At 38.5% G+C, this 27,477-nt stretch overlaps 1 protein-coding gene across 12 annotated transcripts in view; it reads right to left on the bottom strand.

The window, feature by feature from the left end:
• Window positions 1-27,477, bottom strand: part of OSBPL6 (oxysterol binding protein like 6) — a 210,398-nt gene that overhangs the window by 32,238 nt on the left and 150,683 nt on the right. For 4 of the 12 annotated variants that reach the window (XM_021923744.2, XM_021923749.2, XM_021923746.2 and 1 more), the window contains 4 exons: window positions 22,914-22,988; window positions 17,910-18,075; window positions 7,003-7,136; window positions 6,194-6,217 (listed from right to left, as the gene is read on the bottom strand). In XM_021923744.2, coding sequence (XP_021779436.1) covers window positions 6,194-6,217; window positions 7,003-7,136; window positions 17,910-18,075; window positions 22,914-22,988 — 399 coding nt within the window. The remainder of the gene's footprint in view (window positions 1-6,193; window positions 6,218-7,002; window positions 7,137-17,909; window positions 18,076-22,913; window positions 22,989-27,477) is intronic. The other 8 variants (XM_021923754.2, XM_021923750.2, XM_021923753.2 and 5 more) reach the window with 3 other exon arrangements.

The raw sequence follows: 27,477 nt of genomic DNA, 5'->3' as shown, positions 1-27,477 counted from the left end.
TGGCATAAACATTTTACTAAATGGAACTGTGGGTTCTATGAGAAAAACATAGAAGCCTAATGGCTGGAGAAGGATATGAAACATATGGCAAGATGAAATCATCGTAAATTTAAACCCTTTAGATAAAAATAAAACTGGTTCAAAAGGAATGAGAAAATGAGCATGGAAACTGTCAAAGCTAGAGCTGTCAAAACCAAATCCTGGGTCTCTCTTTAAAATCACTTGTTTTTTCAATTACGAAAATACCATTAAAGTATATTTGGAAAATGCAAAATATAGACAAAGTTTTAAAAAATGCATCTTACTACCCGACTGTTAGTAGTTTGGCCCATTTCTTTCTAGATTTTTTTCCTCTGTATTTTAAAATATTGTTTAGTGGGTGCACAGTTTACATACTGTATCTGCCCCTTATTCTTTGCACATAAGCAGTTATTTTGTTTCAAACTCTTCACGCACATAATTTTAATAGTTGCATTAGCAAGTATTTCCTACTATTGGACACTTATGCTGTTACTGATTTTTACTAGTACAAATAATACTGCCATGAATATGTGCATCATTGTTTTCTAAATTTCAGCATTAATAGACATATCAGCCATGGACCTACAGGGTAAAAGGGTAAAAACGTTTTAAGGCTTTTAATAAATATTGCCAAATTATGTTCAAAATGACGACAATTTAAAGTTTAAAGAAGATATAAGGATTCTATAAAGAGTATCTTCACATACAACAAATTTGGCCGAGTCTCAGGGAACTATGAAATCCAGGAATAAACAAATACATTTGCAACTTTTATTTCATCACAGAATAATTATTTGGGTATGTGAAATGTTGTGGACAGGGAGGATGACAGATATGATTGGGATTTTAGATTATGCTACTATATAGTATGTTAAGCAATTTTTTTGCTTCAATTCTCATATTTACTACATTTCACTGATTCTAAGATGCACATTTCCCTCCATATTCACCGCCTCTGAAGCACTGTGTCAGTTCAATTGACAGTGTTTTTTTTTCCCTTTCTCAGTAATGCACAAAATGATGATGCATGTAACAACTGATGGCATCTTGATTTAATAAAATACAGTGATTCTAGCTGGAATAGATGGGTCACATTCCGTTATTCACATTTATATGAGCCCAACTCTCACTGCATTTAACACAAGCTGTGCAGAATTTCTGGGGCCAGGAATCAAACTAGTAACAGTGATAAAGTGTAATGTATTGAAGATAGGCTCAAGATGAGTTGGATTTTTATTATTATGGTAATCTGGGGTGCTGAGGTTGCCTTAGTCTTATTACAGACTATTTCATTTTGGTGTTCAGGGTACTGCATTAAACAAGACATAAGCTGGGTGCAGTGGTTCATGCCTATAATCCCAGGACTTCGGGAGTCCGAGGTGGGAGGATCACTTGAGGACAGGAGTTCGAGACCAGCCTGGGCAACATGGTGAAATCCCATCTCTACTAAAAATACAAAAAATTAGCTGGACGTGGTGGCACATGCCTGTAATACCAGCTAGTTGGGAAACTGTGGCAGGAGAATCACTTGAACCCAGGAGGTGGAGGTTGCAGTGAGCTGAGACTGAGTCACTGTACTCCAAACAGGGCAACAGAGCAAGACTCTGCCTCCAAAAAACAAACAAAAAAAGATATGAAATTATAGCTGATGTGAAATAAAGTCATTTATAAGGGATGGATGCCACATAAAATGTCCTGTCCTACAGGCTTGGGTCCAACATCTAGGCTCCCTCTCAAGTGTGAAAGTTTAAGTTTCATGGGGGTTAAATAACAGAATTACATATGTTTTTGTGTACATATAGATCGGGGAAGTAATATTACTTTATTTATTTTTATTTTTTTGAGACAGAGTCTTGCTGTGTCGCCCAGGCTGGAGTGCAATGGCACGATCTTGGCTCACTGCAACCTCTGCCTCCTGGGATCAAGCAATTCTCCTGCCTCAGCCTCCCAAGTAGCTGGGATTACAGGCACCTGCTACCACACCCAGCGAATTTTTTGTATTTTTAGTAGAGATGGGGTTTCACCATGTTGGCCAGGCTGGTCGAAGTAATATTACTTTAGAAGAGCAATTCATTAGACTGCCCAGCCTCGCAAATTGTTGTTTGCTCAAGGCAGGTAACAATTTATGCTAAGCATGTTGTAAAAATGCTAATTTCAAGTATTTTATCTGCTATATGCCTTCGAAAAAGATGATAAAATTTGCTGAGTTTGATATACTTAAAGCCTTGTTGAAATGCAGCACTTTAATCATAGACATACATCAAATAGGACTTATGTCAAATAGGACATAAAGGCGGATCACGAGGTCAGGAGATCAAGACCAGCCTGGCTAACACGGTGAAACCCCGTCTCTACTAAAAAATACAAAAAACTAGCTGGGCGTGGTGGCGGGCGCCTGTAGTCCCAGCTACTCGGGAGGCGGAAGCAGAATGGCGTGAACCCAGGAGGCGGAGCTTGCAGTGAGCTGAGATCCGGACACTGCACTCCAGCCTGAGTGACAGAGGAAGACTCCATCTCAAAAAAAAAAAAAAAAGTTTTAGACTACTAAATAAGTTTGTTTGTTTGCTTTAGAGACAGGATCTTACTCTGTTGCCCAGGGTGGAGTGCAGTGGTGGTATCATGGCTCACTATAATCTTGAACTCCTGGGTGCAAGGAATTCTCCTGCCTCCACCTCCCAAAGAATTAGGATTATAGGCATAAGCCACTGTGTTTGGCCTAAAGATGTTATTTAAATTCAGTCTCTCTCCCTCCTTCCCTCTCTGAGGGACACCTGGCTTTTTTTCTGGACCCCAGTAAAATATCTGGGAGTTTAACTGATGACATTTGAATACGGACCAAACATGTCTTTAGGCTGCCTATAATGACACTATAATGTGAAGTTATACTAATTCAAAAACATACTCAGAACAGGGAGGGCAATGGTCTCAATGTACTCAAGCTAATTAGTACTTGATCAATCTTAAGCGCTACATTAAAAGAGGGACAGCGAGAACAGAGTTGGCCAACCAGGAGGGCTGATCAGTTGCTTTCCACCCTCACTATTTTCTTATCTGCTGGCCCTTTTTTCTCAAGATATAAAGATGCTGAGACTGCCAAATTCCAGGGCTGATGGTCAGTCTATATATTAGTTGCTACTACATTGGATTCTGTTAACCTTTTCCTGAAAAGGTTTTCCTGAAAAGGAAAAGGTTAACAGAAACTCCCCTTGGTCTCAATGGTCATCACTTCTAAATCCTCTGGCTGCTTCCCCAAGTCTCCATCAACGGCTTCTCTTTCTTGGCCTGTCTTATTTTATTTTATTTTATTTTGCGACAGAGTCTTGCTCTGTTGCCCAGGCTGGAGTGATCTCGGCTCACTGCAACCTGTGCCTCCTGGGTTCAAGCAATTCTCCTGCCTCAGCCTTCCAAGTAGCTGGGACTACAGGCATGTGCCATCAAGCCTGTCTAATTTTTATATTTTGTAGAGATGGGGTTTCATCATGTTGGCCAGGCTGGTTTCAAACTCCTGACCTCAGGTGATTCACCAGCCTTGGCCTCCTAAAGTGCTGGGATTAAGGTGCCAGCCACCGCACCCAGCCACTTGGCCTGTTTTTTTTTTTTTTCTTTTTGAGATGGAGTTTTGCTCTCTCCTTGCTCAGGCTGGAGTGCAATGGCGCGATCTCAGCTCATTGCAACCTCCGCCTCCCAGGTTCAAGTGATTCTCCTGCCTCAATCTCCCAAATAGCTAGGATTACAGGAGCCCACCACCACGCCCAATTAATGTTTGTATTTTCAGTAGAGATGGAGTTTCGCCTGTTGGCCAGGCTGGTCTCGAACTCCTGACTTCATGATCCACCTCCCAAAGTGCTGGGATTACAGGCGTGAGCCACCACGCCCGGCCGGCCTGTTGTTTAAATGTTAATGTTCTCTATAGCAGCAGGAGCACAACTGACCCTTTTATTCTGACTGCAATGCAATTCGTCAACATCTATAACTGCCCTGATATGCAGGGGCATCCATCTTCCTCTCTAGCCTAGACCTGTCTTCTGAGCTCTAGACATAAATATCTAATTGCCTGTAAAATGCCCCACAGACACCTCAATCTCCACAGAAATACATCATCATATACCTAAAGCAAACCAGCTCCTCTTATAGTCCCATCTTGGGGGAAATAACTTTCACATACCCAGTTATCCAAGTAAAAACCCTGGACTGTCTTGATTTTGTGTTCTTGTCCCTTTCTAATATTCTGCTGATCTCCAAGCCATGCTGATTCTCCCTCCTGGGTGTCTTTGAAATGTATTCCCTCCTTCTACCAATGCTGGCATGGCACTTCCTCAGTTTAGGAATATTATCTCAAGTGTACAAGCTATTCTCAAATTATCTCAAATACCGTAAGAATCTGTCAAACTAGTCTTGCCTCCCAATTCCACCTACCCTCCATACTGTACCAGAGTAATCTTTCTAATATGCAGAAATATGCCATAATAATTCTAATTTCTGGCATTATCATTTACGAGTTAAAATTGTTAAGCCCTCCCTTCACTGACAGGATAAATCCAAAACCCTTTGTGTAGTCCCTGATGAGCTGGTTCTTGCCTACTTAATCAGCTACTCTTAAGAGTAATTCTTCCTTGTTCATCTCATACTTCTTCCACTACGAACTACCTGCCATTCTCCAGACATCTCTCCCGTGGCCTAACCATGAATAGCAATTTGTTAGAAAGGAGTGAACTGTCAGTAGACTTAAATACCTTAAGCAAAGGCTGCTGTGGTTTCCAAAAAGGAGTCCACATTTAGAGGTGATGGGAATAGATGGCCAGTGGGGGTGCGACTACCCCGAGGGGAGGGCATGGACACACACGGGAATGTGAACATCACCAAAATGCTGGGATGACACACAACTGTAAACACTGAATTATCTATTGGATAGGCTGTAATGGTCTATTTGAAACTTAATAGTTCCAAATTATTTTCACATCTTTCAAGGCTAAAATTGAGATTTTTTTGTAAAAATAAGTAACAATAACAAACAATCCAACAAAAATCTATTGAGGCTCTACCTTTAGAGGCAAATAAATACATTTTGACAAGAGAGGGAAACATTTTAACCCCAAGGAAGCACAGTGGATCAAATTTTGCTTTATTTTACTTTTGTCATATTAGCATTGGGCCCCTTCCTTGTGAGCGGTTGCTGTCTATTCAGGCCAGGTTGAAGGTCTGATTCCTCCAAGAAGCCTGATCTGTGGCTCTGCTCTCAGCTCGGGGATCTCCCATTCCTCTGAGCAAACAGAGCCCTGGAAATCTGCACCACCATGTACTGCTGTGAATGTACTACGGCGTGCTCCATTTCACTGTTTCCTGCTCATCTCATGAATCAGATCATGAGCTTCCTGGGAACATGGCCAGGGCTACTTTTACCGTGGTGTTCTGTACCTTGCATAATACCTAGCATATAGTCACCTGAATGGAATACAATGAATAAGGGAATGAACAAATGCATAACTGTTGTAAGATTTCTCTTTATAATTATTTCTAATTTCACCTGAAGCCCGACCCGAGATCTCTATTTACCATTCTGTTTCACCTACAAGCAAATAAAAGCAAGCAAGCAGGCAAGCAAGAAACAAATGCATTTTCTTTTTTTTCTTAATAAAGCTTGACTTCTATCTCTAAGCCTCCATCACTAAATACATCTGAAGGAACCGTTGCAACACTTAGGGGGACAAGAATGTATTTTATATGTTTACAGGATGACATTTGAATGTTTACTCGACCATTATTTTGATCTTTCTGATTCACGATACTTTCAGAATAATGATTTGGAAGACCAGTTAATGTCAACTGAGTGTTCCACCTATCCATAACATGAGAAGGGTCCAGGGAAAGCCATTAAAATGTTCTTCTAAATAAAGCCCTCTGCAGACTGGCAGAATCATAGCGGATTTTCACGCTCATGCTCCTGAGACCCCTGGCTTTGTACTGGAAGCAGCATATGCCCCTCAGCTGACAGTGTTTTATGGATAATGCAGAAAGTGTGGCCCAGATAACAACATCTATGACATGAAACTTAACACTCAAAATACGCTGACAGTTCAGGGACATAAAACATGGTGACACGGTGTAAGTCTACTTTTTAGGGACTGAGGGAAACTGTTCAAGCAGGATCTGCTCCACACGGAGAACCACTTACCCAGGATTTGCTTGCTCCTTCACTCTGATCCAAGGCACCAGGAAGCGAATAATATTTTATATAAACACCGAGTTCTCACAAAATCACATTACAACATTGAATTCTCAAAGGAGTTAAGGTCAGTGCATTTATAGACTAAAGAAAATACTTCTAAGGAACTACTCAGTTGAAAAAAGCATAAGCACAGCTCTAAAGGATTTTTATCAGAAATTTCAACTTTGATATAGATACATGGGGGTTTGATTAGTATTAATAAGATCAACTCTATAATATATATTGAAATATAAAAGGCTAGTTCAGGGAGCATAACTTAGGAAGAAAACCTTAAGAGTGCAAATCAGAAAAGAAAAAAATGGGTGACAGTAATCAGTAATTTTCAACAGATTAAGATGTAAGTGGGAAAAATACTAAGTGTGGAAGATCTAGTACCTTTTAAATAAATATTTACTATTGGACTGAATATATCCTGGAACACATTTCAGATGTATAAGTCAAATAAATGCATGATTCTTTTTTTAAAATCAGGGGCCACCGTATAAATGACCTTAGAGAAGCATTAAGTGTTCAACTGGCCAAAATTACCATTATATGCTTACAAACAAGTTTGATTTATTTTCACTCTTACCTCGACATTTTGGGGAAGAAAAGTAATACACTCTAATACCGACACTGCAGTCTTTTGGGGGAATTTCTGCGAACTGTACTATCCCCATGACTAGCCACCTCCCTGCCAGCTCCCCATCTTTTGATCTTTCGTCTTACAGGGTAGGGAGTGTGTCACGTACATGCAAACACACACTCTCGTCTACCTGAGACAGTGACTGTCGGAGCCGTGCCATCTGCGTGCTGTGGCCTTTACTGTGATCCTGCTCGGAAACCATCTGCTTCAGCTTCTCCTTCTCTATAGCTATGCTATTAAACGCAGACTTCAAAAGAGAATGCACTGGGTGGGGAGAAAAGTGAGAAAAAACTGTCAGATATGTGCAGAAAGAATACACAATATAAATTTCTCCAGACTTTCACTCACAAATAGACATTTTCTGGAAAGGCTATGTAATGGTCTAATTAAAAATTAGCCTTCAAAAGGAATCTTTATCAGAATATCTATACTCCACAGAAGTATTACAATGGCAATTGATCAGAGTGAAAAATTTGGTTTTTATACCAGACAGACCAGCAAAACTTTGGAAGTAGTATGTAAAATATCAAGACCAATGCAAAGTATCAATATTTAGAAATTAATTTATAATCCCTAGAAAGAATAGGGAACAAGTTTACTTGCCATATTTGATTATCATATTTGAGCAGTTCTGTGTAGCATAAAGTCTCACGTAAATCATTTAGAATTATCCAAAAACCATTTTCTAAAGGACGCACCCAAAAAGAGCATTTTATGCATTCTGCCAACATAAAACAGCTGGCTGATCAAGAAGTTTTGACCGGTTCTCTTGGAGGTAAGAAATGATATGCTGTTAAGAACAGCACTTGCATTACTTTCTCAGACAGGAATATCTTGTTGTTAAAGTGCTTTGATTTAAAAGCAACAATAAAAACAACACCCCCTCCCCATTTGGTACATACCTAACAAAAATTAGCATTGGTAATCTGAGGCAGTCTTCAATCATGAACTACAAAAAGGTTGACTTTCCAACATCTATTTTTATGATAACAGAGTTCCTATAATATGCAAAGTATTCTAAAATAGGTATTTCCTTATTTGAGAAAGGTATTTATAAAAGTGGAAATTTTTAATGTAAAATAAAGTGGCTGAATTACAGGGGGAGAATGGCAGGATCACAAGGGATTCATGATCTATTGCTATGGCAATTGGCAGGATCGCTTCCTTTTTGAAGGCTGAATAATATTCCATTGTGTATGTGTATACCACAGTTTCTTTACCATTTGTCCACTGACAGATGCAATGAACATGTGAGTGCAGATAACTTTACAACAGGGTGATTTCATTTCCTGTGGATATATGCCTAGAAGAGGGACTGCTGGGTCATATAGTAGTTCTATTTTTAATTCTTTTAAGAATCTCTGTACTGTTTTCCAGTGTACATGGTTGCACCAATGTACATTCCCAACAACGGCGTACAAAGGTTTCCTTTTCTCCACACCCTTGCCAACACTTGTCTTGTCTTTTTAATAGCTATCCTATCAGGTGTGAGGTGGTGGTGCATAGTGGTTTTGATTTGCATTTCCCTAATGATTAGTGATTCTGATCACCTTTTCACGTACTTGTTGGTCATTCTTATGTCATCTTTGGAGAAGTATCTACTCAGATGCTTTGCTCATTTTAAAATCAGGTTATGTGTTTTCTTTTAAAGAAACATTTTTATTTATTTAATTTTTATGAGACAAGGTCTCACTCTGTTGTCTATTGTGGAGTACAGTGGCCTGATCATAGCTCACTGTAACCTCTAACTCCTGGGCTTAAGTGATCCTCCCACCTCAGCCTCTCGAGTAGCTAGGACTACAGGCACACATTACCATGCCTGGCTAATTTTTTAATTTTATTTTTTGTAGAGATGGAGTCTCACTATGTTGCTCACGCTTGTCTCGAACTCCTGGCCTCAAGTAAAGGTTATATGTTTCCTTCCTATTGAGTGGTATGAGTTCTTTATACATCCTGGATATTAACCCCTTATCTGATACATGGTTTGCAAATATTTTTTCCCATTCTGTAGGTTATCTTTTTATTTTGTTGATTGTTTTCTTTGCTGTGCAGAAGCTTATTTTAAAAAATTTACACAACAAGGTTTTTAATTTGAAATTTTCCATTTATTTAGTTTTGATTTTTTGGCCTGAATTTTTGGTGTTATATCTAAGAAATCCGTTGCCAAGAACAATGTCAAGGAGCTTCTGCTCTATGTTTTCTTCTAGGAGTTTTACAGTTTCAGGTCTTACATTTAGGTCTTTTATCTATTTTGAGTTCCCTTTTGTGTATGGTGTAAGATAAGGGTCCAATTTCATTCTTTTGCATGTGGAAATCTGGTTTTCTCAGCATCTTTCATTGAATAAATTATCCTTTTCTCATTGTGTCTTTTTGGTGCCTTTTTTGAAAATTAGTTGATCATATATGTTTGGATTTATCTTGAGGCTCTCTTTTCTGTTCCAGTGGTCAATGTATCTGTTTTTAAGCCAATACCCTACTATTTTGATTACTATAGCTTTCTAATATAATTTTAAATCAGAAAGCATGATGTTTTCAACTTTGTTTTTTTCCCCCCAGGTTGCTCTGGTTATCAAATTCTTTTGTGGTTCTATGTGAATTTTATCTATTTTCATATTTTTAATTTATTATACTTTAAGTTCTAGGGTACATGGCACAACATGCAGGTTTGATACATAGGTATACATGTGCCATGTTGGTTTGCTGCACCCATCGACTCATTATTTACATTAGGTATTTCTCCTAATGCTATCTCTCCCCCCGCCCCTGACCCCTGGACAGGCCCCAGTGTGTGACGTTCCTTGCCCTGTGTCCAAGTGTTCTCATTGTTCAAATCCCACCTATGAGTAAGAACATGTGGTGTTTGGTTCTCTGTCTTTGTGATAGTTTGCTGAGAATGATGGTTTCCAGCTTCATCCATGTCCCTGCAAAGGACATGGACTTATCCTTTTTTATGGCTGCATAGTATTCCATGGTGTATATGTGCCACATTTTCTTTATCACTGGTGGACATTTGGGTTGGTTCCAAGTCTTTGCTATTGTTAATAGTGCCACAATAAACATACACGTGCATGTGCCTTTATAGTAGCATGATTTATAATCCTTTGGGTATATACCCAGTAATGGGATCACTGGGTCAAATGGTATTTCTAGTTTTAGATCCTTGAAGAGTCACCACATGGTTTTCCACAATGGCTGAACTAATTTACACTCCCACCAGCAGTGTAAAAGCATTCCTATTTCTCCACATCCTCTCCAGCATCTCTTGTTTCCTGACTTTTTAATGATCGTCATTCTAACTGTCATGAGATAGTATCTCACTGTAGTTTTGATTTGCATTTCTCTGATGACCAGTGATGATAAGCATTTTTTCATGTGTCAGTTGGCTGCATAAATGTCTTCTTTTGAGAAGTGTCTGTTCATATCCTTCACCCACTTTTTGATGGGATTTTTTTTCTTGTAAATTTGTTTGAGTTCTTTGTAGATTCTGGATATTAGGCCTTTGTCAGATGAGTAGATTGTAAACATTTTCTCCCATTCTGTAGGTTGCCTGTTCACTCTGATGGTAGGTTCTTTTGCTGTGCAGAAGCTCTTTAGTTTAATTAGATCCCAATTGTCTATTTTGGCTTTTGTTCCCATTGCTTTTGGTGTTTTAGTCATGAAGTCCTTGCCCATGTCTATGTCCTGAATAGTATTGCTAAGGTTTTCTTCTAGGGTTTTTATGGTTTCAGGTCTAACATTTGAGTTTTTAATTCAGCTTGAATTAATTTTTGTATAAGGTGTGAGGAAGGGATCAAGTTTCAGCTTTCTACATATGGCTAGCCAGTTTTCCCAGCACCATTTATTAAATAGGGAATCCTTTCCCCATTTCTTGTTTTTGTTAGGTTTGTCAAAGATCAGATGGTTGTAGATGTGTGGTGTTATTTCTGAGGCCTCTGTTCTGTTCCATTGGTCTATGTATCTGTTTTGGTACCAGTACCATGCTGTTTTGGTTACTGTAGCCTTGTAGTATAGTTTGAAGTCAGGTAGCATGATGCCTCCAGCTTTGTTCTTTTTACTTAGGATTGTCTTGGCAATGAGGGCTCTTTTTTGGTTCCATACGAACTTTAAAGTAGTTTTTTCCAATTCTGTGAAGCGAGTCATTGGTAGCTTGATGGGGATGGCATTGAATCTATAAATTACCTTTGGCAGTATGGCCATTTTCACTATATTGATTCTTCCTATCCATGAGCATGGAATGTTCTTCCATTTGTTTGTGTCCTCTTTCATTTCATTGTGCAGTGGTTTGTAGTTCTCCTTGAAGAGGTCCTTCACATCCCCTTGTAAGTTGTATTCCTAGGTATTTTGCTCTCTTTGTAGCAATTGTGAAAGGGAGTACATTCATAATTTGGCTCTCTGTTTGTCTATTATTGGTGTATAGGAATGCTTGTGATTTTTGCACATTGATTTTGTATCCTGAGACTTTGCTGAAGTTGCTTATCAGCTTAAGGAGATTTGGGACTGAGGTGATGGGGTTTTCTAAATATACAATCATGTCATTTGCAAACAGGGACAATTTGACTCCCTCTTTTCCTAACTGAATACCCTTTATTTCTTTCTCTTGCCTGATTGCCATGGCCAGAACTTCCAACACTATGTTGAATAGGAGTGGTGAGAGAGGGCATTCTTGTCTTGTGCCAATTTTCAAAGGGAATGCTTCCAGTTTTTGCCCATTCAGTATGATACTGGCTGTGGGTTTGTCATAAATAGCTCTTATTATTTTGAGATATGTTCCATTGATACCTAGTTTATTGAGAGATTTTAGCATGAAGGGCTGTTGAATTTTGTTGAAGGCCTTTTCTGCATCTATTGAGATAATCATGTGGTTTTTGTCATTGGTTCTGTTTATGTAATAGATTACATTTATTGATTTGTGTATGTTGAACCAGCATTGCATCCCAGGGATGAAGCCAACTTGATCATGGTGGATAAGCTTTTGGATGTGCTACTGGATTTGGTTGGCCAGTATTTTATTGAGGATTTTCGCATCGATGTTTATCAGGGGTATTGGTCTAAAATTCTCTTTTTTTGTTGTGTCTCTGCCAGACTTTGGTATCAGGATGATGCTGGCCTCATAAAATGAGTTAGGGAGGATTCCCTCTTTTTCTATTGATTGGAGTATTTTCAGAAGGAAAGGTACCAGCTCCTCCTTGTACCTCTGGTAGAATTCGGCTATGAATCCATCTGGTCCTGTACTTTTTTTTGGTTGGTAGGCTATTAATTATTGCTTCAATTTCAGAGCCTGTTATTGGTCTATTCAGAGATTCAACTTCTTCCCGGTTTAGTCTTGGGAGGGTGTATGTGTCCAGGAATTTATCAATTTCTTCTAGATTTTCTAGTTTATTTGCGTAGAGGTGTTTATAGTATTCTCTGATGGTAGTTTGTATTTCTGTGGGGTCGGTGGTGATATCCCCTTTATCGTTTTTTTATTGCATCTATGTGATTCTTCTCTCTTTTCTAATTTATTAGTCTTGCTAGTGGTCTCTCAATTTTGTTGATCTGTTAAAAAAAAAAAAAAACCAGCTCCTGGATTCATTAATTTTTTGGAGGGTTTTTTTGTGTCTCTATCTCTTTCAGTTCTGCTCTGCTCTTAGTTATTTCGTGCCTTCTGCTAGCTTTTGAATTTGTTTGCTCTTGCTTCTCTAGTTCTTTTAATTGTGATGTTGGGTGTCGGTTTTTGGATCTTTCCTGCTTTCTCTTGTGGGCATTTAGTGGTATAAATTTCCATCTACACACTGCTTTAAATGTGTCCCAGAGATTCTGGTACGTCGTGTTTTTGTTCTCATTGGTTTCAAAGAACATCGTTATTTCTGCCTTCATTTCGTTAATTACCCAGTAGTCATTAAGAAGCAGGTTGTTCAGTTTCCATGTAGTTGTGCAGTTTTGAGTGAGTTTCTTAATCCTGAGTCCTAATTTGATTGCATTGTGGTCTCAGAGACAGTCTGTTGTGATTTCTGTTCTTTTACATTTGTTGAGGAGTGCTTTACTTACAATTATGTGGTCAATTTTAGAATAAGTGTGATGTGGTGCTGAGAAGAATGTACATTCTGTTAATTTGGGGTGGAGAGTTCTGTAGATGTCTATTAGGTTTGCTTGGTGCGGAGCTGAGTTGAAGTCCTGGATATCCTTGTTAACCTTCTGTCTCATTGATCTAATATTGACAGTGGGGTGTTTAGTCTCCCATTATTATTGTGTGGGAGTCTAAGTCTCCTTGTAGGTCTCTAAGGACTTGCCTTGTGAACCTGGGTGCTCCTGTATTGGGTACATATATATTTAGGATAGTTAGCTCTTCTTGTTGAATTAATTCCTTTACCATTATTTAGTGGCCTTCTTTGTCTCTTTTGATCTTTGTTGGTTTAAAGCCTGTTTTATCAGAGACTAGGATTGCAACCCCTGCTTTTTTTGCTTTCCATTTGCTTGGTAGATCTTCCTCCATCCCTTTACTTTGAGCCTATGTGTATCTCTGCACGTGAGATGGGTCTCCTGAATACATACTGATGGGTCTTGACTCTTTATCCAATTTGCCAGTCTATGTCTTTTAATTGGGGCATTTAGTCCATTTACATTTAAGGTTAATATTGTTATGTGTGAATTTAATCCTGTCATTATGATGTTTGCTCGTTATTTTGCCCATTAACTGATGCAGTTTCTTCATAGCATCGATGATGGTCTTTACAATTTGGCATGTTTTTGCAGTGGCCAGTACTGGTTGTTTCTTTCCACGTTTAGTGCTTACAATTTGGCATGTTTTTGCAGTGGCCAGTACCGGTTGTTTCTTTCCATGTTTAGTGCTTCCTTCAAGAGCTCTTGCAAGGCAGGCCTGGTGTTGACAAAATCTCTCAGCATTTGCTTGTCTGTAAGGGATTTTATTTCTCCTTCACTTAGGAAGCTTAGTTTGGCTGGATATGAAATTCTGGGTTGAAAATTCTTTTCTTTAAGAATATTGAATATTGGCCCCTACTCTCTTCTGGTTTGTAGGGTTTCTGCTGAGAGATCCACTGTTAGCCTGATGGGATTCCCTTTGTGGGTAACCGGACCTTTCTCTCTGGCTGCGCTTAACATTTTTTCCTTCATATCAACCTTGGTGAATCTGACAATTACTTGTCTTGGGGTTCCTCTTCTCGAGGAGTATCTTTGTAGTGTTCTCTGTATTTCCTGAATTTGAATGTTAGCCTGACTTGCTAGGTTGGGGAAGTTCTCCTGGATAATATCCTGAAGAGTGTTTTCCAGCTTGGTTCCATTACTCCGTCACTTTCAGGTACGCTTATCAAGTGTAGATTTGGTCTTTTCACATAGTCCCATATTTCTTGGAGACTTTGTTCGTTTCTTTTCACTCTTTTTTCTCTAACCTTGTCTTCTTGCTTTATTTCATTAATTTGATCTTCAATCACTGATACCCTTTCTTCCACTTGATTGAATTGGCTATTGAAGCTTGTGCATGTGTCACGAAGTTCTCGTGCCATGGTTTTCAGCTCCATCAGGTCATTTAAGGTCTTCTCTACACTATTTATTCTAGTTAGCCATTCATCTAACCTTTTTTCAAGGTTTTTAGCTTCCTTGTGATGGGTTAGAACATGCTCCTTTAGCTTGGAGAAGTTTGTTATTACTGACCTTCTAAAGCCTACTTATGCCAACTCATAAAAGTCATTCTCTGTCTAGCTTTGTTCCATTGCTGGCAAGGAGCTGCGATCCTTTGGAGGAGAAGAGGTGCTCTGGCTGTTAGAATTTTCAGCTTTTCTGCTATGGTTTCTCCCCATCTTTGTGGTTTTATCCACCTTTGGTCTTTGATGTTGGTGATCTACAAACAGGGTTTTGGTGTAGATGACCCTTTTGTTGATGTTGATGCTATTCCTTTCTGTTTGTTAGTTTTCCTTCTAACAGTCAGGTTCCTCAGCTTCTGGTCTGTTGGAGTTTGCTGGAGGTGCACTCCAGACCATTTGACTGGGTATCAACAGCGGAGGCTGCAGAACAGCAATTATTGCTGCCTGATCCTTCCTCTGGAAGCTGCATCCCAGAGAGGCACCCACCTATATGAGGTGTTTTTTGGCCCCTACTGGGAGGTGTTTCCCAGTTAGGCTACACGGGGGTCAGGGACCCACTTGAGGAGGCAGTCTGTCTGTTCTCAGAGTTCAAACGCCATGCTGGGAGAGCCACTGCTCTCTTCAGAACTGTCAGACAGGGAAGTTTAAGTCTCCAGAAGTTGTCTGCTGCCTTTTACTTAGCTATGTCCTGCCCACAGAGGTGGAGTCTATAGAGGGAGTAGGCCTTGCTGAGCTGCGGTGGGCTCTGCCCAGTTCGAGCTTCCTGGCTGCTTTGTTTACCCACTCAAGTCTCAGCAATGGTGGACGCCCCTCCCCCAGCCAGGCTGCCGCTTCGCAGTTCGATCTCAGACTGCTGTGCTAGCAGTGAGCGAGGCTTCGTGGGTGTGGGACCCACCAAGCCAGGCATGGGAGAGAATCTCCTTGTCTGCCGGTTGCCAAGACCTTGGGAAAAGCGCAGTATTTGGGTGGGAGTGTCCCGTTTTTCCAGGTACAGTCTGTCATGCCTTCCCTTGGCTAGGAAAGGGAAATCCCCAGACCCGTTGCATTTCCTGGGAGAGGTGATGCCCTGCCCTGCTTTGGCTCACCCTTCGTGGGCTGCACCCACTGTCCAACCAGTCCCAGTGAGATGAACCAGATACCTCAGTTGGAAGTGCAGAAATCACCCATTTTCTGTGTTGATCACGCTGGGAGCTGCAGACTGGAGTTGTTCCTATTCTGCCATCTTGGAATGGAGTGCCCATGTGAATTTTATTATTGTTTTTCCTATATCTTGGAAGAGTGTCATTAGCATTTTGATAGGAATTATATTGAATCTGTATATTTCTTTAGGTAGTATGAACTTTTTTTAGCTATTATTTTAGGTTTAGGGGTAACAGGTGAAGGTTTGTTACATAGGTAAACATGTGTCATGCGGGTTCATTGTACAGATTATTTCACTACTCAAGTATTAAGCCCAGTACCCAATAGTTATCTTCTCTGTTCCTCTCCCTCCTCCCACCCTCCACCCTCAAATAGGCTCCAGTGTTTTTTGCTTGTGTTTCTTCTTTGTGTTCATAAGTTGTTGTCATTTAGCCCCCACTTGTAGTGAGAACACGTGGTATTTGGTTTTCTATTCCTGCATTAGTTTGCTGAGGATAATAACCTCTAGCTCTATCCATTTTCCTGCAAAACACATGATCTTGTTCTTTTTTATGGCTGCAAGTATGAACATTCTAACAACATAACTTTTTGATCCATGAGCATGAAATATCTTTTGTTTATTTGTGTCCTCTTTAATTTCTTTCATAATTTTTTTTTATAGTTCTCAGTGTACAGGTTTTTCAACTCCTTGGTTAAATTTATTCCTAAGTATTTTATTTTGTCATAAATAGGATTGATCTTGATTTCTTTTTCAGCTATGTTGTTATTCGTGTATAGAATAACAGGGTTTTGTATGTTCATTGTATATCCTGCAACTTTAATGAATTCATTCATTAGCTCTAACAGTTTCTTGGTGGCATCTTTGGGGTTTTCTAAACATAGGATCATGTCATCTGCAAATAGAGATCATTTTACTTTTTCCTTTCTGATTTGGATACCTTTTATTTCTTTTTGTTGTCTAATTGCTCTTGATAGTACTTCCAGTACCATGTTGAATAGAAGCAGGAGGAGTGGGCCACCTTGCCTTGTACCAGATCTCAGAGGAAAAGCTTTCCATTTCTCCCCACTAAGTGATGTTAGCTGTGTGTTTTTCATAAACAGCCTTTATTATAATCTGTTGAGAAACTTTCCTTCTATACTTAAACCATTAAGAGTTCTTTTTAATCAAGAAAGGGTATTGAACTTTGACAAATGCTTTTTCTGCAAATGACATGATTATGTGGTTTTTTTCTTTCAGTTGGTTAATGCGATGTATCATTCAACAGAAGCTTTAAAACTCTGTTGATACTTGGATTTCCTAGAAGGTTCAGAATTGCAACCAAATACACAAAGTTTTCCTGGGCCTGCCTCCCAAAGTACCATCTTCCCTTAGCAGCTGTGCCATACTCATATATTCAACTCCCGCATTTGTGGTCACACTCTACCTTTTGCACCTCCTTCCCCAAAGTAGAAGTTACTGGTTATAAATCAATGCTGTTACATAAACAAATTAATATTGCTCTCGTCTTCTTTATGTTAAATTTTCAATGAGGCTTGTTGTGTAAATTAAATCGTTATCATCAGCCACAGAGCATAAAGAAGAGGCTCAAATGTGGAATCAATTTCCCCTCAAATCTGAGCTGGCCTATAGTGCTTTGACCAATAGAATACAACGGAAGTAGAATGCCACACCAGTTCCAGAGCTGGCCTTGAAGAGGACGAGCAGCTTCCACTGCCAGGCTCTTGGAACCCTAAACTGCCATGGAGAGGAAGGGGGCATAGTTGTGTGCAGCCTTCCAGCTGTCCAGCTAACATGCTAGGCACAGGAGGGAAGCCACCTTGGGTCTTTCAGCCCAGTTCAACCTGCAGCCGAATCCTAGTGACTGGGGCTAGTCGAAGACACGTGGCTCAGAGGTTTTGCTGCTTAGCTGAGCCCTGCCTGAATTCCCGACCCACAAATTGTAAAGTCCAATAAATGAGTATTATTTAATAAAAAAAGAAATAAACAGAATCTAAAGAGAACCAATAAATACGTATTAAATGATAACTAAGACACATTGAAAAAAACGTTGAGTAGTAGTATCTTGCCAGATTGTGTATAATTTATTTATCTCCCACCCCCATGGCACTTTCTTTCTTTAGTCAAAACTGTAAACCTGTGATGTGTGATCTTCCAACAGGCAAGCATCATGTCCTGTTGCATTTTTGTATATAGAACTTCAACCACTATATGAAACCATTTAGTCTTTCTATCATTACCACAAAGACAAAGATAAAAGAACAAAGGATAATCTTTCATCAAAGAGAGCTTCTTTAAAGGGCGCATTATTTTTGTTATTACCTTTCTGTGCGATTAGACAAAATTCTTCTTGCAGCTTTGTATAATCTGTTGAACTTTCCAGAGGGTCAGTGAGGTGGCTAGGGGGAGTCTGAAATTCAATATCTGCACAAAGGTTGGGGTTGGAGGAATGCAAGCGAACTGGTGACATGGTAGCACTGAAAGGAACCTGAAAGGGGAAGACACAAATTATTAAAGAGCAACAGTGCATTGTTTCACATTCTCCTACACAGAAAAGACCTCTCCCATTCTTCAAAATAATAGATTCCTCTCTGATAACACACTTGGAGACACTCAGTACTCATTTATTTTGCAGGCGGTTGGGGTGGGAAGAGGGAGTCTCATTTCCCATTATTGATTTAGAACTGCCACAAACTCACCGATTTTTCAGTTACAGAGAGAAATGACTACAGAATGACAGGAATAAAAGATATAATCTCAGGCAAGCTTAAACTCTGAACTCATACTTGCACCTCAAAAATAACTGGCAGAAAAACAGCAGTCTGAACTGTGATGTAGCTGACCTTCTCTTAACAGTCTGGACTATCTGAGCCTGGAGCAGGATCTTACTAAACCTGTAAAATTCAAGAGATGCATATACTGGAAGATTCACTTACTCTGTAGCCATTAAATAAAAAACAAATCAGGCTTAATAGTAAATACAGTAATGGCTTAAAGAGACTCACACTTATTTTGGAAATTGACTTACTAAATTTTATATTAGTAAATGAAATACATATTATATAAATCACTGTGGTTTACCTTTGTATGTTACACACAACTCTATTACATATATGCACATGGTTCATGAACCGGCCAATACTGAGAAGCAGTAAGTAGAAAAAGTCATATTACTATAGATTTTTCCACATGGCTAGAGGTACTTCCTTGCCCAGGCTGGATACGGACTAGGCTCCTGATGGGTGGAGGCAAAGCACCTTTTCCTCCCCTTTAAGAAGGCTTTACCCAAACATTACAAATGTCAGTCAAACATTCCTGGAAAGGAAAATACCAATTCTTCCTGCAAATCAGATCACAAATAACTTCTCCTTAATTCTTATTGCACAGATGTGCATTCAATTATTTTCAAGAACCAGACTCTTAGACTCCACCACAGGTTGGAATTTTGTGTAACTGATAGGATAATTCACACCCCCTAGCTAACGGGGAATGTGCTGTGGGAGGAAGGAACCATTACCCTCTGACGGATATGTATGTCAGGACCTCTTCTTTTTTAATTTTTTGGTTTTTGCTTTAAAATTCCTAACATACTTGGTGAGAGAAAGGGGGAAGGAGAAGAGGGCACGTTTTCTCCAAGGATTTAGAGGACAAATGGAAGAGATGGAAAGAACCAAAATATCTGGCCTGAGCTGCAGGTTGAGGGCAGTTGAGACAGAGCATCCTTCTGATGCAGCATTGTCCTGGCAAGGATTTATTTCTCTTAAAAGATATCCAAGACTTACTGGGGAAGAAAGTGAGCATGAAGCTTTCCCCCCAAATTCAGCTAAGCTAAGCATGTTAATATATGTTATTTGAAGCATTTGGTATCTGGAGTCGTCAAAGGAACCCTACCTCATCTTCTTTGGAGAACTTGGCTACACTGGGCTGGGAGATGATTGTTAAACAGCTTGTTTATCAATACTATCAGGCTGAAAAGTTCTGTCTATTCTAGATTTGAGACCCAGAAGTGGCCAATAAGCCATTTAAGAAAACGGAGTGCTGGGGTTCAATACTCTGCTGGAATCCTGTCCAGGTAACTTAATAATAACAAGGACTGAGGACCTTTTAGGATACGTACAAAGGAATGGTATTTATGTGGCAGGATGTCAGAAGATAGAGAAAGGAAGTTCTGACCCTAACTGTGGTGATGCTAAATCTAGAAAGAACTGTCAGCCCCTTGAGGGACACAGAATCCATGGAAAAGTTGCTGGAGATTAGGATGTCATGGGGAGAGACTCTGAGTGAAAAAAATAGGTAGATCTGAGAGTTTTCAGAATTAATGATACAGTTTTCTGATATAAGAAACTAGAACAGCATTAAGAAAAATAAATGTGGGTCTTTGGTAATATGTTGAGCATCATGGAGAAGGATTTTTATCTGCATTCAGGTGCCTTCAACACTCCAAGGACTCACATGGCTTGGAAAAGGAGTCTCTTCCTTGAGCGGGTGAGGAGTGGGGTCATGAGAGTTGGTGGGAAGCTTATATAGAGGCCATTATGCAGTAAAAACCCAGGGAGTCCAGGAAGGACCCAGACTTGTCCCTGAGATAAATTATTATTCCTCTATTAAATGTTGGAGTCAGATGCTGAGAAGAAAAACATAAGTTACAAACTTATATTTTGAACATAATGGAAACTTAAACTGGCTATTAAAACAGTAAAAGTGGTTTTGCGTATTACCCATAGGGAAAGAGACTTGAATGTTCCATTCAAATTGCAATCAGATGGTTTCCTGGGAAATTGAGAACTAATCTTCATATACTTCTGACTGAAAATGTTTATATATTGGTATACCTTTTTTTGTTAAAAAGAGGTATGTAGAATGGGTCATTTTAATTGAGGGCTTTTGAGAATACAAATTGGGATGTATTAATCTAACCCTAATTGAATATCTGTTCAGACTGGGGACTTATTTACTCAGCTTTTTATTCATCAATTTGAGTATTATGGGATTCAAAAATCTAAGTGGTAACCGGTTTCTCTGTCAGTGATGGCTGGAGTGCAAGCTGCCTACAGCTCTCCACGTTTATATCTGAGAACCCTCAACACTCAATTTGGGCCTTTCTACTTTGTGCAGGAAAGAAATTCAAGGCCTTCTTGTAAGTCCTATGACAGGAGGGAAGCCCGATCCTAGAATATTCTGGTAGCATTAGGAGATGCTCTTAACACCTGTCCATGAAGAAGTCAAAAGCGAAATGAGTTGACAATGGAGTTGCTGACAGTGAAATTCAGCAATGGTAGACATGAAAGTCTACACAGTAGGTCTAAGATAGATACTATGCTTACAGGACTCATCAAGCCAGTGGGAAAAGTCTCCTGCTGTTGCTATTCTGCACTATGTGTACAGAGATTCTTTGAGGGTACTGACTGCATTGGGATCCTCAGTGTTCTTCCATGGGGAAGAGCCAGTATTTCTCTTTTTCCAGTCTCCTGTTCTGTTGGGTCTGGCTGCTGTTGTGAGTTGGCTATTCTGAATGCTAGCGCTAAGAGTCATCAAGAATAAATTTCTGAAACATCTGCTAGATGTTGCGGCATTTTGGTATGGAGACAAAGCTATAGATCCTGGAGTAGCCAGTCCCCCTAGTTATTCCTGAATACATTATTAAATGTTGCCAGTAGCTTTTCTTACTACATGCCACTAAGTTTTTCTCATAACTTCTATAGTCACAGCTAACCTGGGAGGTGGGCATTAATGGTTTCTTCTTTTAAAAGCTCTTTCTCTTCTACTGCCAATTTTAAAAATATGAACCCATTCTATTCAAATAGGTACTAATCTCAGTTTTATTATATTCACTGTATGTGTCTGCAATTTAAAAAATTAACACAGAAGAGACAGAATCACTTCTCTGCATGGCATCTTAAATGTATATTGCTTAAGAAAACAGTGTTTTCATAAAATGATGGACTGTTCCTTTCCATACTAAGTTGTTATCTCTAATAACCATGTGTATTTATTAATTTTATAAATGGAAAATTACCTTTAATAATATTGAACTGATTATATGTGCATCTATTGTCAGAATCTGTTACCACATCAGTGTCATGGGATTTATTCATCTGCATTTGAATACATGCATAAGATATACATGGACCATGAAAGCTATTTCAATAATTTGTTTGTTCAAATGTTTACAAAACTGTGAGTTTAAGAGTCAGTTCCCTAATAAATTCCAAGTCACTGGTTCATTTCATAATCAAAAGCAAATTTGTTTCTCAGTCTAGCTAAACACCCAGATATAAGGCAAGAGCCAATTACTAATCATAAAGTAGAAAGCCACCAATCCTCACATCAGCATCCATTCTCCTGTAATGCAGCCAAAACTTTTTCATATTTTTTTCAGCAATTCTAGTCTTCAAATACATTCCACCCTTAGTGACAGCAAGACTGTTGTTAATTAAGGAAGTATTATCTAATAGCCAAAAAACTAACATCTATGATTGCTATGAACTCAGTAAACTATATTTTACGAAGTTCATAGGCTCTCATGATTAAACAAAGTTTTTAATTGACTTTTATCCAGCAAGGAGTTCTTGTGTTTTGATACTCTATTTTATATTCTGTAGACAAGTCATTCACTATCCATTTGCCTTATCTACCTCAGTATGTTCTCTACTCTCCTTATATCCATTCTATTTTCTCTCAGGAAAAAAAAAAAAAAAGCCTCTAGATATGGATTAAATACCATAAAACTGTCTTTATTTTTGTCATTTCCACACTACAATTTCTAATTTTCATGTCAATATTCTCTTCAGAAAACAATTTTCCCTTGCTAAGTGTAACTTGGGTAGCCATTTAGAGATGACAGCAAAATTCACCTTTTCTTACCCTCTCATTTCTTTATTCTCACATCCTTTTCAAATAGTCACACTGCTACAAAAAAAAGCACAATTTATGTCTGTAGTAACATGACTTTTCTTAGGAAAAGAGAAATTAGTTAGCAAAAGTTCCAATATCAGTATGGTAAAAAAGAAAAAAAATATATATATAATTTAAGGAAAGCTCACATCATGGGGCACTGCACTCAATTTTGCAAATTTGACTTAAATTATGTCTTCACGTATAGCAAAAGAACTGGATTATATAATAGTTCTCCATTGTAAAAAGGAATACCCGTGTTTGACTCCTGCCATGCAAAGACAGCCAGAGAACATGCGAAAGCTATGCTGCCATGATTGGGCTACAGGTGACACCATCACACACCAGTGGCACCATCAGGACAAGGGGGTCACCCTTGTACACAGGTTTTCATTCTTATTAAACTTCCACTTGAGATTGAAATCCACTCACTGTTGTAGCCACTGCTGCCGCTAGCCTCTGCCGGCGCCGAGTTGTGCTGAACTGGCCCTTCACAGGTGGCCCTTCCTGACAGTGAATGGGAGAAGAGAAGGGGGGAGGAAACACAGGACGGGGGAGGAAAGGGTGGAAGATGGGAGGATGAAAGATAATCAGACAAGGAGAGGGACAGTTTTTAACTGAAGTCGACTTTTCTTAAATCAGCATCGAAAAGAGCTCACAGGGGCATTCATGCTATGAGAAATGTTCATTGCTGTCATTGCAGATTACTCAAACACCTGAATTCTATTTGCTGACTATAACTCACACCCCAAAAGGAGACGGAGTTATAAACTGATGGACAGCCTGCAATTTTAAGGTAAAATAAATATGCATACTGTTTTATTCATATGATATCATGTTATATGAAGTCAAAAGGTATTCAACAAATGGTAGCAAGGAAAACTAAGTTCAGGAAAAACTGATTAAATAACGTAGGAAGGCTAAAATGAACAGGTTGTAATGAGAGCCTCCTAATGGCCAGACAGAATTTTTTTTTTTTTAATTTCTTACTGGAAGAAAAAAAGTAAGGGAAGGGTATGAGGGTTCTTCAACTTCCTACTTAATCTCCTATTATACAGCTCACTATCTGGGACTCCACATCAGTAACAGTGCTGGGATTTTCAAGTCTAAGAATTTTCCAAGGAAGATGCCAGATCCCATAAGATCAGAAAAGAAAACTTAAGTTCCTCAGTGAGTGAGGACAATGCCTATAAAAATCAACTACGAAAACCTGAAAGCATAGTTTTCATTTAGTAATGCGCATCTATGTACAAACCAGTAGAAGAATCCTACAGCTTTCTTTCATTTTGTTTTTTTCCTCTTGGTGGATGGGATTAAGGGATGATGACATTTCCTTCTAATCATTCAACTTTGCCTCCATCTGACAGACCCTGACTCCTCAAGGTTGTGAGCAATATTTTTTTTTTTCTTTTTTGAGATAGGGTCTCACTCTGTTGCCCAGGCTGGAGTGCTATGGCATGATCATGGCTCACCGCAGCCTTGAACTCCTGGCCTCAAGTGACCCTCCCACCTTGGCTTCCCAAAATGCTGGGATTACAGGCATGAGCCACCTTGCCCAGCCATGAGCAATAATTTCATTTCCAAATAATTAAGATATACTTTCTTAGAATCTCCTAACAGCCCAGATTGAAGAAACAGTAGGACTGCTTTAGTCTTTTTGGGATGTCAGAAAAATATTTTAAATTTTTCTATCTTTAAATCTTCAAAAAAGTTCCAAAGTTACAATCTTATTTATTTTCCATCTTCATAAGTCTTCTGCATACATATACGTATATGTTTGTCATACACACACACACACACACATAATCTGTTTTCCACAAAAATATTTTCTAGACAAAATCCCTTTTCCTTAATGTAGTAAAAGGAGGAAGAACTTATTTTCAGCCTTCAGTATAATTTGAGCATCTATGAGATGCAGGACAGCTACACAGGAGCAACATAAAATCATCTGTCTGCTACTATGTACTTTCTACTATTCCCCATTCCCTTCAACGTCCAGGGATCTAGTATTTAATTCATATTATCAGCAACACAGGAGATCTAACAGCTCTTTCTTTCAAAATATTTCCTTCTTGCCTTCCTCTTACTTCATTTAAAACACAGCTGAATTGTTACTGCAAAATGGTATTGAGATTTTTATTCGAACCAGAAAGTTCGAAGTTAAGGAGGCAAGAAGAAATCCTTTTTCTAAAAGGTAGTCTCCACAGAACCTTCTAGGACAAATGCTGACTTCATGAGTTACATAATAGGAATTTCTGAGGCCAACTACCCAATAGTTTCCAGTAGAAACAAGGCCATACTGGTCTAGAATTTAACCTTCTCATTTAAATCAATAGCACAATCTAACCTACACAAGAATAAGCAATCAAACATCCAGTATAACATGTTTTTCATTTTAACTTTCTTGTGGTCAATTTTTTTAATGACCTATTTTATAATTTTTTTCAAAATGACAACTACTATGGAATACTGAGTACAAAGTTCAGTAACACAACATCGATAACAACAACAGCAGCAACAATACCACAACCACCACCACTGGATGATCTGGGCACCCTCCCAATGGCTGTTGTACTTAGTTACGAAGAAGACGGGGACGGAAAATGAACTCTCACCACTTGAGAGCCTCTCATATTGGCTGAAACATCAGCGAAAGTGGTTCGAGTGGTGAGATGATCATTGACTCAAAACAAATGCTTGGACTCATTAGATAGAATTCCCATTATCAAAACATTTAAAACAGGAGGGGAAAAAGCTGGGTATAAGGAAGGAGAAAGTGGTGGGTATCTTTAATCCACTAGAGTAACATTAGATGCTATGCCTCTCTCTAGGCAAAATACTGAGTAGTAAAGATTTTCATGTTGGCATACTCATCCTAGATGAACTTATGATTCCGTAGCCAAGTGTGAATTTTGAAGGATCTTGGAGGAACTTCCCAGTAGTAGAGAACGAGTATCCTGAGGCTCCTGCAAGACCTGTTGGTTTGGGCAAGCAGAAAAGGTCCACGGATAGGACCCAGTTCTGCTGTGTTCCCCTTAAAATACCTTTTGTTTTAGTCCAGGTGGAAGTGGAGTTTCTCTGGGAATGATTAACAGCTTACTGCCATTCCTAAGTTTATTTGTTTCTTCTTGGAATTGGAACTAAATCTCCCACTTCGAAAAGGCAGTTGTCTTTGAGTGTCTTTGAGGGATTAGATGATTTCAATTTCCCTCAAAAATAACTCAACTAGAATTACAAAGGCCATTTTATTATCCTTAGCAAAGTCACAAGTCATAAATAAAAATTTAAAAACAAATGAACCACCCAAAGATGTGGCAGGAGTATGAATGAGTATTTTCTAGCTTTTTGGACATTTTCTCCTGATGACTCAAAAAAATCTTCATAACTTTTCTGTCTATGTAAAACCACAGGCTGAGAGGCTAGGTGGTATAGTTCCAGTTGCATTCTGTGTCCTTCAGAGAAAAAAAAAATAGTGATTTGGGGTCTCCGGTGGAGCTCCTAGATGCAGCAAGGTAGCTGGGACATTGCACTACAACTCACTGGGAACCAACCTGTCCAAGACAGCAGCTCTGAACAAGAATGTGGTCAATAGCATACACTATAGACACAAGATTAAAACAACATCTATTAACAAATGTATGTGTTCTTTCTTGTGATGCAGGCCTTCTTCAATTATTTTATTTAGGGGAATGATTCTTTTACTTATAAAAATGAGTCTTGTTCTTGGCTTTGACTCAGACACCACGCTTAAAACAAACAAACAAACAAAACTAGACACTCACAAGTTCAAAACCAATAAAACTGCCAAAAGCAATTTTAAGTAATTTTCTTGTGAAATCACTTGGCACATCTCTCCCTACAGTATTAATTTTATAAACAGAGGGGAAAACACACGGAAACGTACTGAGCAAATGAACACAAAAAGTTGTGTTCATTGAATGTAGACATTCTAAACAAAAAAAACATAGGTATTAGTGCTTATGAAAATTTATTTTCAAATATATCAGATTAGCAAGCAAAGCAACAGTTTGTTATTTACACAGTCAGAATTGCAATACAAAGAATGTTATTAATGAAGTCAAAATTAGAGAAGAATTATTTTGTTAATTATTCAGAAGGGACTGAAGAATTCTGAAAAGTACTTCTTTCTACCTTTGCATTAGAATATAAATTTATTTGTATAATAATTTTAAAGAGCCAAATCATAAAGTCTAATCTTGACTGTGCAGGACAAGGGCCATTTATAATATGCATTCAGGATGAGAATAATGGAAATTCTAGTTTAAAAATCTGAAAGTAATATGGTTTATGACATAATCTACCATATTTTGAATCACTGAAACACAACAATATAAAAGGATCTTACTTTAAAAATGTCACTCATTTCAAATATGTAATTTATTTCAAATAAATTTCAAGTACATTTATTACAAGCTCTTAAGAATTTAGTTCAGATTTTAAGGTGATTGTTGAAAGCCAAATAATATCTATTTTTGAAGGATCATAGAATTTTAGAGTTGAAAGAGAATTCAGAGCTTATTAAATAAACTCTATCACTTAGGAGCAAACGGAAGCTCAGGAAATTTAACAGAAATTTACAAAATTATACTGCCAGAAAATCACAGTGATTAGACTAGAATCTGGGTTTGTTGATTTCTAATGTATTGAACCTCCTACCCTTTTTCTTGATAGAAAAAATTTGGACAAGGCTGACACATAAATGCCTCTTTTAATATCTAGTATTTTTAAATGAGTGTTCATTATAACCCACTAGATTTTCAATCTAGATTTTTAAGATAACTTTTTGTTAAAATATATTTTAATGGTTCAAAGGCTATAATTGAGAATAAAATGCCATTTTGAACACATATTGTATAATTTCAACCTTTCTTTTAAATCCTTCCCACTTATGCCAGAGTGAGAAAAATACAGAGATTTCCCACTGTTTTAGACAATGTGAGAGTTTGAAAAGCGCCAGCTTTAAAGCAGTTAAGTT

The sequence above is a fragment of the Papio anubis genome, chromosome 10, assembly GCF_008728515.1.
Source record: "Papio anubis isolate 15944 chromosome 10, Panubis1.0, whole genome shotgun sequence".
Lineage (NCBI taxonomy): Eukaryota > Metazoa > Chordata > Mammalia > Primates > Cercopithecidae > Papio > Papio anubis.
The sequence above is the reverse complement of the archived record's forward strand: the minus strand, read 5'-3'. Positions and strand labels throughout refer to the sequence as shown.